At 51.1% G+C, this 13,215-nt stretch overlaps 1 protein-coding gene across 2 annotated transcripts; it reads right to left on the reverse strand.

Annotated features, from left to right (window-relative positions):
* Nucleotides 1–285: 285 nt before the first annotated feature.
* Nucleotides 286–13,098, reverse strand: PRPF3 (pre-mRNA processing factor 3). 2 transcript variants are annotated; one of them, XM_054806340.1, is made up of 17 exons: nt 12,965–13,098; nt 12,287–12,368; nt 10,738–10,919; nt 9,866–9,996; nt 6,604–6,750; nt 6,090–6,173; nt 5,758–5,978; nt 5,107–5,413; nt 4,300–4,466; nt 3,814–3,896; nt 3,096–3,239; nt 2,754–2,853; nt 2,182–2,295; nt 1,652–1,770; nt 988–1,071; nt 837–898; nt 286–558 (listed from the first exon to the last, which is right to left on the reverse strand). In XM_054806340.1, the coding sequence occupies exons 3-17, from the start codon at nt 10,880–10,882 to the stop codon at nt 412–414; spliced, it is 2,055 nt and encodes a 684-aa protein (XP_054662315.1). In that variant the 5' UTR covers nt 10,883–10,919; nt 12,287–12,368; nt 12,965–13,098; the 3' UTR covers nt 286–411. The 2 variants fall into 2 exon arrangements, with proteins under 2 accessions (XP_054662315.1, XP_054662316.1); XM_054806341.1 differs by lacking the exons at nt 10,738–10,919; nt 12,287–12,368; nt 12,965–13,098 and adding an exon at nt 7,590–7,685 and having other exon boundaries at nt 9,866–9,997.
* Between the last annotated feature and the right edge of the window lie 117 nt (nt 13,099–13,215).

The raw sequence follows: 13,215 nt of genomic DNA on the forward strand, positions 1-13,215 counted from the left end.
GGTCGCCCCCGGTTGTGAGGGGGAGGAGTTGGGCCTAGTCACAACATCGGGGCTGAAAAAAAACTTCGGGTTTAAAGAAAACAAAACGGTTTATGGTGTAAATAAATGGTGGGGGGAAGGCAGCGCGCTGTAAACCCCCAAAGGCAGCCTGCACCTCCCTGGTTCCCTCAAAGACACCCTTGACAGCAAGACACACACCCCCACCCCCCTTCTTCTCACAGACAGCTGAAGCCTCCACAGCCATCCCTCGCCCCCCATTTATCCCGAAAATAAGCGTAACAGTAATTTGTTTTAAAAAATATGTCTTTAATCGGTGTGCTGAGGAGAGCAAAGGGAGGAAGGGGGCTGTCCGAGATCCGGCAGGGAGGTGGGTTGTGGTGTGAGGAGGGGGGTGTTGGCGGCCCCCTCACCTCAGTCTGTGGACTCCAGCACGGACTCGCTGAGGGCCAGGTCCCAGTAGTGCTCCGCGCCGTGCTTCTTAAAGTGCTCCCGTGCCATGTTCTCTGTGGGGCACTGCTTAAATTTCATTTCGCCAAAGCTGCGGTCCTTTGCTGTGCCCTGGGGAGGAGAAAAGGGATGTTATTCCAACCCATCTCTGAGGAAAAGTGACAGGAAACACAGCTCCGAGTGACGCAGAGAACCCAGGAATAAACCCGTGCGCGAGCACTGTGCAGGGGAGATGCTCTGAGTTCTGCTACAGCTCAAGAAACACTACAGAAAAAGTCAGAGCAGCAGTTTTGCATCCAAAGCCTTGAAACAGCGTTTTTGCCTCAGCTGCTGTCAGATGGAGCTCACTTCCCTCCAGCCCCCCGTATTGATCTACGCCCACGACTCACCTCCCAAACCAGAGAGCATTTGTTTGTTTTCTTAACGGACTCCTCATCGGATTCATCATCATCTGGAAAAAAAAACAACGACCAATAAAACTAATTTTATCCCAAAGGAAGAGCCATTTCACCACCCCTCCACACACAGCTTGTCACTTACCCTCTCCCTTTGTGTTCGATGTTTGCTCGTCCCATTTTATTCGATGAAGCATAAGACGTTTGAATTTCTTCTGTGCTTTCGGGCCTGGGGAAGAACAGAGACTCAACGTTCCCAAAAAGCTCTTTAACCTTGGAGTTTTTAGGAGATTCTAAAAAGCAGCAGAAGCCAAAAAACGCCCACAAACATTTCCCAGCGTGCCCAGCTGACCAGGCATGGCAAGTAAGGCACGGCCAGGCTGATCCAGCACTGAACACCCTCGGGGCGGCCAAGCCTTTCCCTGCATCCTTTGGCAAAGCACTCGGCTCTCAGCCACCTCAAGATTTCCATCCAAACAGACTCTTCAACACCTCGTAAAATTATTTAGAATGGTGCAAACCATGAGGAACCCACACTGGATCGAGAGCTAAGGCTCTCCTCGCATCTGCTCAGAGCATCAAGGATTCAAATCAAGTGCTCTTCCCTTCAACATCGAACGCGCTGGGTTTTCTAACTGGATTACAGCGCGCTCTGCAGTCAGCGCTAACCCCATTAGAGCCGTAATTAAAGGAGTTTCAAACGGCCTCCTTACTTCCTTGTCCTTCCGTAACCCTCAGTCAACAATTTTCATGGTAATTTTTGCTAGAGGCAAGCTTTTTAACCAAAAACCTGCCTCGGAAGTCCTCACCTCCTTCTACCACGACAACATTGACATCTTTGTGTAAAACCACCACGCCTGTTAAGTACAGCTGGCCAGCGTTTGCCTCGATTTTGAATTTTTTTGCTGGATTGCTCAAGTTTCTGACCCTAAGGATAAGGGAAAAAAAAAATTAAAAAACAAACATAAATGTTTGCAGAAAAGCAGAACTATTATCACCAGCCGTAAGAGCTCCCTACTCTGCCTCAAATAGGCCCATTTCCTCCTCCAGCTCCTCAGGGGCTTTACCCGCACCTCGAAATGACACGCGTTTGTTATCGGACTGCTCAGAGAGGCTGTGTCCGTCCTTTCCCATTCTCATTTCATTTAAATCTTAAAAGTTTCCTGATTGCTGAACCAGGTTAGCTCTGACAGCTGGGAAACACTGACACGCTCCAAACCCGACGTGTGTTTTTAGCGCTCAGCTGTGACAGGAAGACTTAACGGACACATCGTTTGGGACCGTGTGATTGCTATGGGCCGGGATTCTTTAACGCTTGACGGAAACCTGACGCACTCACCTGTACACAGCTATGTGAACTCCCTGCGAAACGTCTTCTTTCAGCTTTTTAACCTTCTTCGCTTTTCGCTGTTCTGCTGTGAGCTTTCTCGCAGCATTTGCTTCTTCATGAGCTCTGGATGCAAAGAGATAAGCAACAATAAGCAATACGCGGCTTACGGTACATGCATTCCGGCATCGAAACGGATCCTTCTCTTCCTAAACACAGAATATATTCCACAGATCCCAAAGCAGCTACAACTCCTGCCCAGATTTCCATCTGCACCTGCCTGAATTAAAAGCACGTGAGCTTTTTTAATCACAATTTAGTACCAACTGCGACAGCGATCACCAGTGTAGGAAGAAACTCATTTAATACAGGGCACAAGGCCGCTCTCCAGTGACAAGAACTGATCACCGAGACCCAGTTCCTCCTCGGGGAGGTCATTCAAGGCAGCTACAAGAGCAACACGCAGAGAAATCACACTCCTTCTGCTTTGCGGCATCAGTTCAAGGGTTTCATTCTCTACAAATGAAGCACCAGCACTAAATCCATCTGAAAACGACCAAAAAAAGGTACAACGTGCCACCTACTTCTGTCTCTTTGCCATCTGCGCTCTAACGTGAGCTTCGACTTTTGTTGGGTCCTGAACAGCTTCTGTCCCCAGTACTCGCATCAAGTTTGAAATTCTTACTGCAAGGGAAACGAAGAGGAGCTGTGAGCGGCGCCTGTCAGACACCGGTTTGCCGTAACAGTAAAGCACAGCAACACCAGGCACGCTCGCAGGCTTGTAGTAAGTATCGGATCACTCCAACACACGCCGACACACAGATCCGTGTGATCTCACGCTGCGTGCAGCATTCCCAACCGTGTTCGCGCTCGGTTTGCCAGCTAAGGGCTCTGCTGGCAGCCTGCCCGCCGTAGCCATCGTTTACCTTTGGGTTCTGGCGGCGGCATCAGGCCCAGCCTGACTTTCTCTTGCAGCTCCTTCTGGGCTTCTCTCCGAGTCTGTCGCCGTAATTTCTTCTGCTCTTTCTTAGTTAAATAAACACCTAGGGTCACTGGTGTGTCACTGTCCACTGGGAAGAGAAACGACGTGAGATAAGCATAAATCTGATTTTGAAGAAGCAAGAGAAAATGCTGCCTGCTACCGTCAGCGGGGGACAGACCCCACCATGCTCCGTTATAGCCACACTTTCATCGACAAACCCGAGCGCTGCAGGCTGTTTGCGCCAAACACAGAACCAGGAAAACGGGTTTTGGCTATTTTTTGATTTTACTGAAAAGTAAAATGCTCTCTGGTTCTTATTTTATTTCTTTTCCTCAGGGCAAGAATGTCAGAACTGTCCTGCTGGAGATGAGTAGCTCATGTCTGCACTGCTACCCCAGCGAGCACAGAGCAGGACATTGATAAGTAAGCGAGCTACTGGTAACTACTACAGGTTTTATATCGTTTCCAGAGACTCCCTCCCAATTGCAGCTATCTTTGCGGAGCTTGCAGACTTATCTTCCGCACAATTTCTTCTCCTCGCAGGTACAAGAGATACTGGGCTGCAGGGCTGCACGCTGGTTCGTCCCAAAAACCACCAGCCGCTCAAAATATTTTATTTGTGTCTAGTTTAACAGCAAAGTTGACCAAAACTGGGGCAGTACCTGGCGGGTTGAGTTGTGCTGGGTGCTCCACGAGGTTTGTGATCCCGAAGTACTCATCTCTCTTTGAAGACGTTCCACCTTTTCTAGAAAGGAGAGAGTTGGGCATCATTGCAAACCTCCCAGCCTGAATCTCACAAGCCATAAAAAAACCCCCCAAAAAACCCCGCACAAATCTCTACCCAAAGCACAGATCAGAGCTTGATGCGCTGAAGGAGACACGCAGTGACAAGAGTATTAACATGTAGGTTAACGGAACGCTGCCTCCAACAAGGGAGAAGGGCAGCTGCCTACCACCGGCCCCAAGAGAGACTTTGGGAGCAAACCACCTGGATCTGAGAGATGAGGGACGTGGAATTCAATACCTTGAGCAGATACGTCTGGCCTGACCTACCCACGTGCTCCACAGACCACCACATCACCCCCGAGCACCTCCCCGCGTTTCCTCCTGTGACAGAACGATCAAAACTCGGCGAGCAAGCTACTTACAAATCGAGGCCGTTAGGGATGATGTAGGAGTCCCACCACTCTATCTCCGGGATCTCCCCTTCTTTCAGCTCCTTCTTTGGGGTAATAAGAGCCAACTTGGTGGAAGTGTGTATCCCCGTCTTCCTGGCAGCCTGAGAGATCTCTGCCTGCAGTTTTTCTAGTTGAGCCTGAGAACAAGGAGAAGAAAACGGCACATAAAGGTCATTCCAAAATAACACAACCTTCAGGAAAAGCACAATACGTATCCACCTGCTGATTTTTCTTTTTTTTTTTTTTTTTTTTTTAAACAATCTGAAGCAGACCACAGAAGAAACCACACAGCACATGATGGTGGAGTGCTTTTGCGGAAGCACCCAGCCCTGCCAAAAATCTGGTCTTATTACCGAGCCTTCTAGGAGCATGGAGCAATCCCAACGGAATGTCAACCTAGGCATCGTATCCCTGGACTTTTCTGTCTAACGAAGCCCTTCTCCCCAAGAACTTGGGCATTTTATCAAGACTCCTTTAAATCTCCACCTCTAGGGTGATCCCTTCTGCAGAAAGAACCTTTGGCCAGAAAATGATCTATTCTCTTTGGAAATTTTCAGTCTTCATCAAGTGAAGATAGCTGTAAGAAAACGCTTTCCGCACACATAAATTTTAATTTGGCCTTTCCAACATGAAAAGTTTCAGGTGACTTTACTGAAAAGCTTCTTAGTCAAAGCCAACATGGCATCCCTTCACATTCTGGGAGAGGAGAACCAACTCCTATCCCGAACCGAACCCTCGCTTCCGTGCTCTCAGTTAGCATGGCAAGACCTCAAATACCTTCGTTCGCAACCTCTGCGCAATTTTCTCAAATTTGCCTTTTTCGTGGAACTTAAAGGTGCGTTTCTGACGCTGGGCTGGGGTTATGGAGACCCGGGGGTCAAAGTAAGTGTTCGATTCCATATCTTCCGAGGGCTTTTCTTTAAGCTGTTGTTTGAACTGCTCTCTCTTCACAGCTCTGATGTTTGCTTTTAGGGTTGGCATGCGGTGAGTCAACTCAATCTCTTTACCGGTCGCATCAACAGTTCGGCCTTGCTCATCCAAGATCAGCGGCGTAGGCTTTGTCTGATCCTTCAGCTCCACTTTCCTGGTGGTAAGACAAGATATGTTGCTTTAAAATGCGAGTAAGGCATTAATTCAAAGGAAATGTCAGTCTTATTTCCATGGTAAAGAGCCAAACCACCCCATGACTAGTGAAAGACGTCCTCGTAAAGTTAAATCTCATCTGTGCCGCCAGAACGGACTCAAACCTCACGTGTAGAAGTTGGGAGAGCCTTACCCAAGGAAGGAGTAAGCTCCGTTTCACCTCTTTAATATAAAATTTGTTCCTTCAGCAGCCGTTAAGGCCACTGCTAGGGAACCAACACCGCTGGAGAAACCTTCAGGATTCATTCGCCCGTCAGGATTACACGGCAAACGACAGGTACTCACGGTGGCGCGATCCCCATTGCGTGCAGGTTGGCCAACCCCACCATGTTGGCGTTGCCGATGAGCCCCGGTTTCAAAGCCAGCTGAGCCTGGATTCGGGCCTGCAGCTCCGCAGCTTTCCTGGCTTTCTCAATGGCGTCATTCATGAACGTCGCCGCCTGGGAAGGCTGGATCGTATTGCCGATGGGAAGACGTTCCGATTGGGAGGAAGAAGAAATTTTTGGCTGTTGACAGAGGAGGAAGGTTTGTTACACGTCTGTTCCAGCACACCTAGGTCAATGTGTCAGAGCTGAAATGGGGATCACGGGATTTGCCCATTGCTTCTGGTAGGGTACCTGTGGTGTTGGAGGACTGATAAAACTCAGCTGCTTTTTCCTCTCTTCAATCTGCCGGGTGGCTGCCTCCATCATCTGTTTGATCTACGGACAGAAAATTGGACAGTGAGTTTTTCTTCCCTCTATTGGAAGGAGAGAAGGGGTCCTCAGCACCCGCTTACAGCTGCAAACGCACGCGAGCCAGCTTAGCGAGAACAGAATTACATCAAACCGCTCCAGTCGACAACCTCCAGCTGCAGAGAACGAATCTAACGGTCTCTACCGAGACCATTCCCATTTACTCCCGCTGACGCGAAGAGAACATCCAAACCTTCCTCGCTCGAAGGCTTCGCGTTATCGTCTTGCGAAGGGAACACAGGCAACAACTGCAGCAACCAAAGGACGGTCAAAAGCACTTTGCCTTTTGTTTGCTCAGCTTGTGATACGAATCAAGATGAAGTAAACGCTAAACTGTGTCGGGATTCAAGATCCCTTCTGGGGCAGAGCTCGTGTAACGCAGCTTTGTTAGACTGACCTGCAGCTTGGTCAGCATCCCAGGGCTCTCCGACGGCGGGCCTGGAATGACCTCAGGCTCATCCTCAACCTCCTCGAATCGTGGTATGCGCCGCTTCTTGACACCAGAAGATTCCTTGGATACCTCAGAGTCATCACCAAACACATCCTAACGTAAAAGGAGAGAAGGAGAGAACTGTGGTTAAAAACAAAGAATTCTCACAGCGGCTGTTTTAAGACCAAAAACCACCGTGCGGATCAGATTCGGCACCGTACGGTCAGCACCGCACCGTGGTTCAGAGTTTCCAGGGCGGCACTTGCAGGCTGATCTATAATCCCACGTGAAGCCTGTGCCCTGGTCCCCCACCAGAGAAGCATCAGTGATGATCCATCCAAGAGCTTGAAGGACAGGAGACATCACAGGGATGTCCCTGGGTAAAAGCCACCACCGTTCTCTCAGGCGGTCAAAGGCGTTTTGGCACTGAGGAGATTTAAAGTCTCGCTCAGCTACCCAGAGAGATGGAAAAAGCCTGCCCACAAGCTGACCTGACCAGGCAAAAATAGTTTCCACGTCTTCTGCCAACTTCAGAGGGTTTAGTGAAGGAATCTGCGCTGTCCTACCACGTCCTCCCCAAAAATGAGGATGCAGCCCCAGACCAGGTCGGGACACCTGTGACATTCCCTCACGCTCCGACCCAGCCGACTCCAGCTCGGATCTGAAGACCCCACGCTCAAACCGAACCGCTCTGGAGAAGCGCGGCTTGGAGAGCAGGCGGAACAACCACCACGCTGATGGACTCGCATACAGCGTGAGGGTCTCAAAAGAAAAGGCAAGGTGAGCTTTACACGGAGCTCTGCTCAAGCATGCCTCAGCTCGGGAGACTGCGGCCACGGATTTCACCTACTCGGTGCCTGCTTTGCGTACGGTAAACTGGATTTGTCCATGTGACTGTGTTACTGTAGTGTGAGTGTGTGTCAAGGTGTTATTTGAAAAGAAAATATACACACCGGTTGTAAGCGTTAGTTGCAATCCCTTCTTCACTATAACGGTTCATATTCTACAAGGACACTTCCTCATCCAGACACAGGTACTTCTTGGAAAACCTACAAGTTCAAGAGAAAGGACTTGCCCATAGTATAAAGTGTGTAAACCATTACGTTTTAGTTCCTGAAACTTCCCAAGCAACGACCTACCCCACAAGAATTAACCAAGGAGGGAGAAGGCAGGCCGGGCAGCGTGCTGAAGACAGCTAACAGGACTGGTAAGCGGCATTCTGAATTAATCCGCTGCTCGTCGTGACAAGATCTAAGTGTGCAAGTACAAATTCAACTCTAAACCTGCCCTGGGGTGGGGTGGAAAGTCAGTCTGGAAGTCTGACCGTGATCTGACAACTTCACTAGAACATCTCGTGTTACAGCAGGGTCAGGACAGATCTAGATCTTGATGGAGGACCTCCAAGGAAAGTACTTCCGGAGAGAGGGGATGACAATTTGGCAGGCTGTCCCCACGCCAGGAGCCAAGAGAAGAGGATAGGTTTGCTCTGCTGCTTCCCAGCCCTGCTTTTGGGTTAGCTGGGAAGCCAAAAAGACCGTTAACCACCCGTGGTGATGCGAGACACCCCAGCGGACGCTTCACTGGAGAAGAATCACCGACTCCACACCCAGCCCCATCCCTGCTCTGCGCTACCAGCACGAGATCTCCTCTGCCACAGGCTGCTGCTCCCTCCCCGCATCCCGCAGCTCACTGGCTGCAGCCACAAGGAAGACGAGAGCACAAGACAGCCCGAAAACGGGCACAATCCGAATTCAGCTTGCGAAGAAAGGATCCACGCGCGTTAGCTGTGCCACGGGGCTGCGACGGTCACCGGGCCAGCCCGCAGCCTGCAATCCTGCCACCAGGAAGCACCAAGCAGCGGTGGGATTGATGACGTCCCTATCTCTCCGCCATCTCCCCAAGAGATCAAAAGCAAAAGGGTTGAGGGGAGCAGCCAGGATGCACCAGCCTAACCGAAACCTCGCTTTCTAACGCCCCCTGTGGCAGCTCGGCACAGTGTGCGGCTGTACCAGCCCAATGCCCAAATTAAAGTGGAACCGCAGCCCGGAAATACTCAAAAGACGCTTATCAGCGCCAAGAAAACTGCAGAAGATCGAGGTCCTTGTAAGCTACCGCTGCTCTCAGGGCTCTCACCCAAATCCAGACCTCTCCAGATCAGTAAATTGGGTTGCACTGCTGCTCCTCGCGCCATACCAGCTCTTTTAACGCACCATTTGTTAACTGGTGAACGTATACGGGCCTGGGGGAGACTCTTTCTGGCACCGGTAAAAGCCTCAGCCAGACAGCGAGAGAAAAATCAAGTTTCTAACAGAAAACAGGGAGTGGAGGCACCTGCCTCCCAACACACCTGAAGAGATCCAAATCCTGAACAGGATTATTCCAGCTCACAGAGGTTAAGTGCTGACTAAAACAGAGAAACACCAATTGCCATAAAATAGGAACCTCAGAAAAAGCGAAAGGAAACTTACTTTGCGAGCGGGAAGCGGCACGGAGAGTAGCCCCTTTTAAACTTGGTACGCGAGTGATGGAAAAAATGCAATTCCAGAAGACGGAGAGTAAAGTCTTCAAGAGAAGAAAGGAGGTGAAAACAGGTTTGGATGCATGAGACTTCCACCATCCCGGACAAGCGTTAGGTGGGAGAAACACCAGAGAGCTGTTAAAACCCAGCTGTAATTAACCTTGTGCTACGACAGGGCTTATCAAAAATCACCCTCTGTTGATTCCGGATGGAAAAAAGAGAACGAAAACCCACTGGATCACTCACCAGGCAGCCCCACTCACTCGCTGACGGGGAGAGCCGGCTGGCAGAGCAAAACGCGGCGCGTCTGGGCAAGGAAGAGCAACGGGAAGTCGCTGGGAGCACCTACCCCAGGTTCCCGGTGAAAACAGAGCGCTGCCAATGCAACAGTAAAGAGCACGAAAGAAAACGGAGAGATGGAGCCCTGTGAAGTTACTCCGCTGCACGAGCCTAGCAGAGATGGTTACAGAAATCAAAAGCCCAAGTTTCCGCCTGGGATAGCACGGCTCTAACTCATCCGAAGGTAAAGAGAACCGAAAGGTAAAGGCTCACACACTTCATCATGGAGAAGGGTCTTTTCTCTTGAACTTTAAGCGTTACGAGATGTACCTCTCTGGAAGAGGAAAGTGTGGCAGAGTAACCAGTGCTGCCTCCACGGCCACCAAACCACAGGAAAAAAAAAAAAAAAAGCAATCAATAATCAATAATCACCTTCAGCTCTCGCTTCCGGTTCCGATCACTGTTGGATTTTGAATGCCTGGAGCTTCGGCCTTCCTCCACCGCTTCAAAAAGCTTATCCACAAATCGCAGGGTGGAATCATCAAGAAAGGGCTTGAGGTGGTCTGGAAAAAGAGGAAGAATTGTGTAAATGGCAGAATTCGCTGTTTGGGATGAGCGGGAGGACGGAGAATCTGCAGAGACTTCTGTAAAAGGAGCTGTAAAACACGTAATCATAGGTGGCTTTGAGCCTGCTAACGCAACGAGGCCTGGGATCCGCAGATCCTCTTGTCAGGAGCTTTAAACTCTGAAGGATTAAGGGAGTCCAGGCCTCGACTAGAAAAAATTAGGGCTCTAATGGTTAAAAAAAAAAAAAAAAAAAAAAAAGCCAGAGTTTAAATTATCATTTTCAGTTCCTTTAGAAAAAGAAGCCTTAAATTCACTTTTACTTCCTCGGGTTTTGTAATATATTCCAAGGCTTTTGATCATGTCTCACCTGTCTGCATGGATTTGCACGTACTCGCCTCTGCCTCATCCAGGCTGAGTCAGAATCACCCCCCGCGTACGCTCGAGAGCTTCCAGATTTGGGGTTTTTTGTTTGTTTTATAAAACTAACTCAACACAAACCAGATCTCACACCCGTGAGGACGGCGTTCACCCTCCAGACACTGCCAGCCACCACCGGCAACGAAACCACGGCCTGTCGTTCCCGCCTAGCGTTAGGTCGGTCTTCCAGGAACAGAGGGAGCGAGTTAAATCTGATTTGAGGCTATTTCAAGGCTATTTGGGGCTATTTTCTCCGTCAAGGGGGTCTGACCACCCCTACGAACAGCCGCAGGGTCAGGGCTGGAGCACGCGGGACGTACCGGCCGCTTTCTTTTTGTCCATGCCCTTCCCGACGCAGTTCAGCGCTGCGGTGACCACGGTGGGCTCTGAGAACCCCAGGACTCGCTTCACCGTTTTCTCGATCCATGGTTTCAGCTCATCCAATTCCCTTTTGGAGAGCGACATCTTTGCCAGGAGCCAAACGGAATTATTTCACTTTTACCTGTAAAAAAGACAGACAAGAAAACCGCAGACTAGTAAAATAAAATATCAGATTGTTGTTGCTTCAGCGCTGTGCTTTTCTCCTTTTCATGAGAAAGCTTAGAAGTGGCGAAAGCTTTCAGAGATGACTTTTGCTCCCTTATTTTTAAAAAAATAAATCTAAAATTAGATGAGCCACACGCAGAGGAGAGGTCTCAGCAGGACACAGAACGAGCGCCGTACCCGTCCTTCCGGATCGGGCTCCACTTTCGCGCAGGGATCCACCACAAATGAGGTGGAAACGTCTGGTCTCGGGACGTCACTTCACGCCTCGGCTTCTCTCTGAACTTCCCTGGGTCCTTTTCGGGGCCGCTAGGCCAGTTATTAACGCGCCTCAAGACTCACGAGTCCGCGCTTAATATTTTAAGAAGAGCAACTGCAAGCCTGCCTCGCACGATGCGAGCTAAACGACGTTTCAAGCAGAGAGAGAAACCCCTCACACACACCCGCTCGCTCTTAATTAGTCTCTTTTCCCCCGTGAGGTTCGCAAACGACTCTCAACACGCTCCGCTTCACCGACGCTTAAAAATTCTGCACGTGCCCAGCCGCCTCTGCTGCTTAAAGCGGCAGCCGCTGGTGGCGAAGCCAAAATTACCGATTTTTCAAGGTACAAATTTCTCGCCATTAATCGTTAACGATTCTCACCCTGTCAGTCACAGTCTGCAGATGCAATAACGTTTAATTACGCGCCCGGGCCCTAATCTGATTTGGAAACCAAGTCTCCTTTATCTGGAAACAGGAGAAAATCTTCTTAAGGAAATATGTTTGACCTCGGCATTTCTTCCCCACACTGCAGAGCCTCGGCCTTAACGTGAGTCTATTTTAACAGAAATCCGAGCAAATAGGGTTATCGTTGCTGAAAGCGAGAATTAAGAGCCTGGGCGTTAGTTCTAATGAAGTTTTTCTCAATTTTGGGTCTGTGCACAGCATCCGAGAAATAAATCTACAGGTTTAAACCACGCTCCTCCCTCTCTGCAGTCAAAAACTTGAAAAATCTTTGCGGCCTTTTACTTTTTACAACAGGTTTCTCAGAGATATTCAAACATAGCATCAAATACAGGTCAAAAAGAACATTATTACAGAATTTCACCTGTAAATCCTAACTCCGCAGTACATAACGCTTCGGGACAAAGTGGAAATAATTAATTACTACACTGATGCATCAACGGCTACGCACGCGCGTAATATTATATACAAAACTTCTATAATTAGCGCTGCTTTTAAACTCTAGATTAATCTTCGGTGTCTGTAATCGAATAAGGACCGACGGAGGCGGAACCCGGTGGGGAAATAGCGCCCACGAGAGATTTTAAATATATAGGCACTAACCGTTTTCACCACGTTACAGCCCGGAACGGTGAGAACGTGAAGCCGATGTTCCTGCGGCGCTGTCGGCCAGACAAACCGCTTCCTTTTGGGGAGAAAAAATAAAGAATTGAGCTTCGCGGTGCAGAACCCGCCCGCGGCCACAATTCCCGCTGGGGCTCCGGCACCGAGGAGAGCCCGGGGGTGGGGTGGGGGGGGTCGCACGCCAAGGACGCGGCTTCGTACGCCCGGTTGCCGCCGAACCGTTCGAACTCGGCGCTGGAGATTCCCCCGGCGACTCCCCCGAGCAGGTAACCGCGGAAGCCGGTCGCTTCCCTCACGGCCCCCGCTTCCCACCGCTACCGGAGGCGGCGGCTTCGTCCGGCCCGGCGGAACCCGCGCTGCTGCTGCCGCCGGCCGCGCCCCCCCTCCCTCCCTCCCTCCCTCCCTCCCTCCCCCCAACGCCTTCCGGCCCCGGCGGAGATGCGCGGTGGGGCCCGGGCCCAGACCCGGCACCGAAACGGGACACCTCCCCCTCCCCCCGGTGCGGCCTCCCCGGGAGAGGCGGCTCCAGCGCGGAGCCCTTCGCTGGGGGCCGGCGCCTCAGGCGCGGCCTCCCCGGTTCCACGCTCCCCTCAGCCGCGTCCTCTCCCTTCCCGGACTCCCCCCCGCCCGAGCCGGGGCAGCCCCCGTATCCCTCACCGGTGCGGGCGGGGCGGGGCTCGGCCCCGGTAGGCCCCGGCCCGGTCAGCGGCGGCCCTGACGGCGACGGCACGTCGGGACGGAAGCGGAAACGACCGCGCGGCGCTTGCGCGCCCGCTCGCGCGGGGGGTGCTGGGAAGGAGAAGGGCGGGGCGTAGCGAGCAAAGGCGGGGCCCGCTCTTAGCCCCGCCCACATCACGTGGTTAAAAGACCACACCCCCTTTTTTTTTTAATTCCCCGCGTAAAGTCAG

The sequence above is a fragment of the Grus americana genome, chromosome 29, assembly GCF_028858705.1.
Source record: "Grus americana isolate bGruAme1 chromosome 29, bGruAme1.mat, whole genome shotgun sequence".
NCBI classification, from domain to species: domain Eukaryota; kingdom Metazoa; phylum Chordata; class Aves; order Gruiformes; family Gruidae; genus Grus; species Grus americana.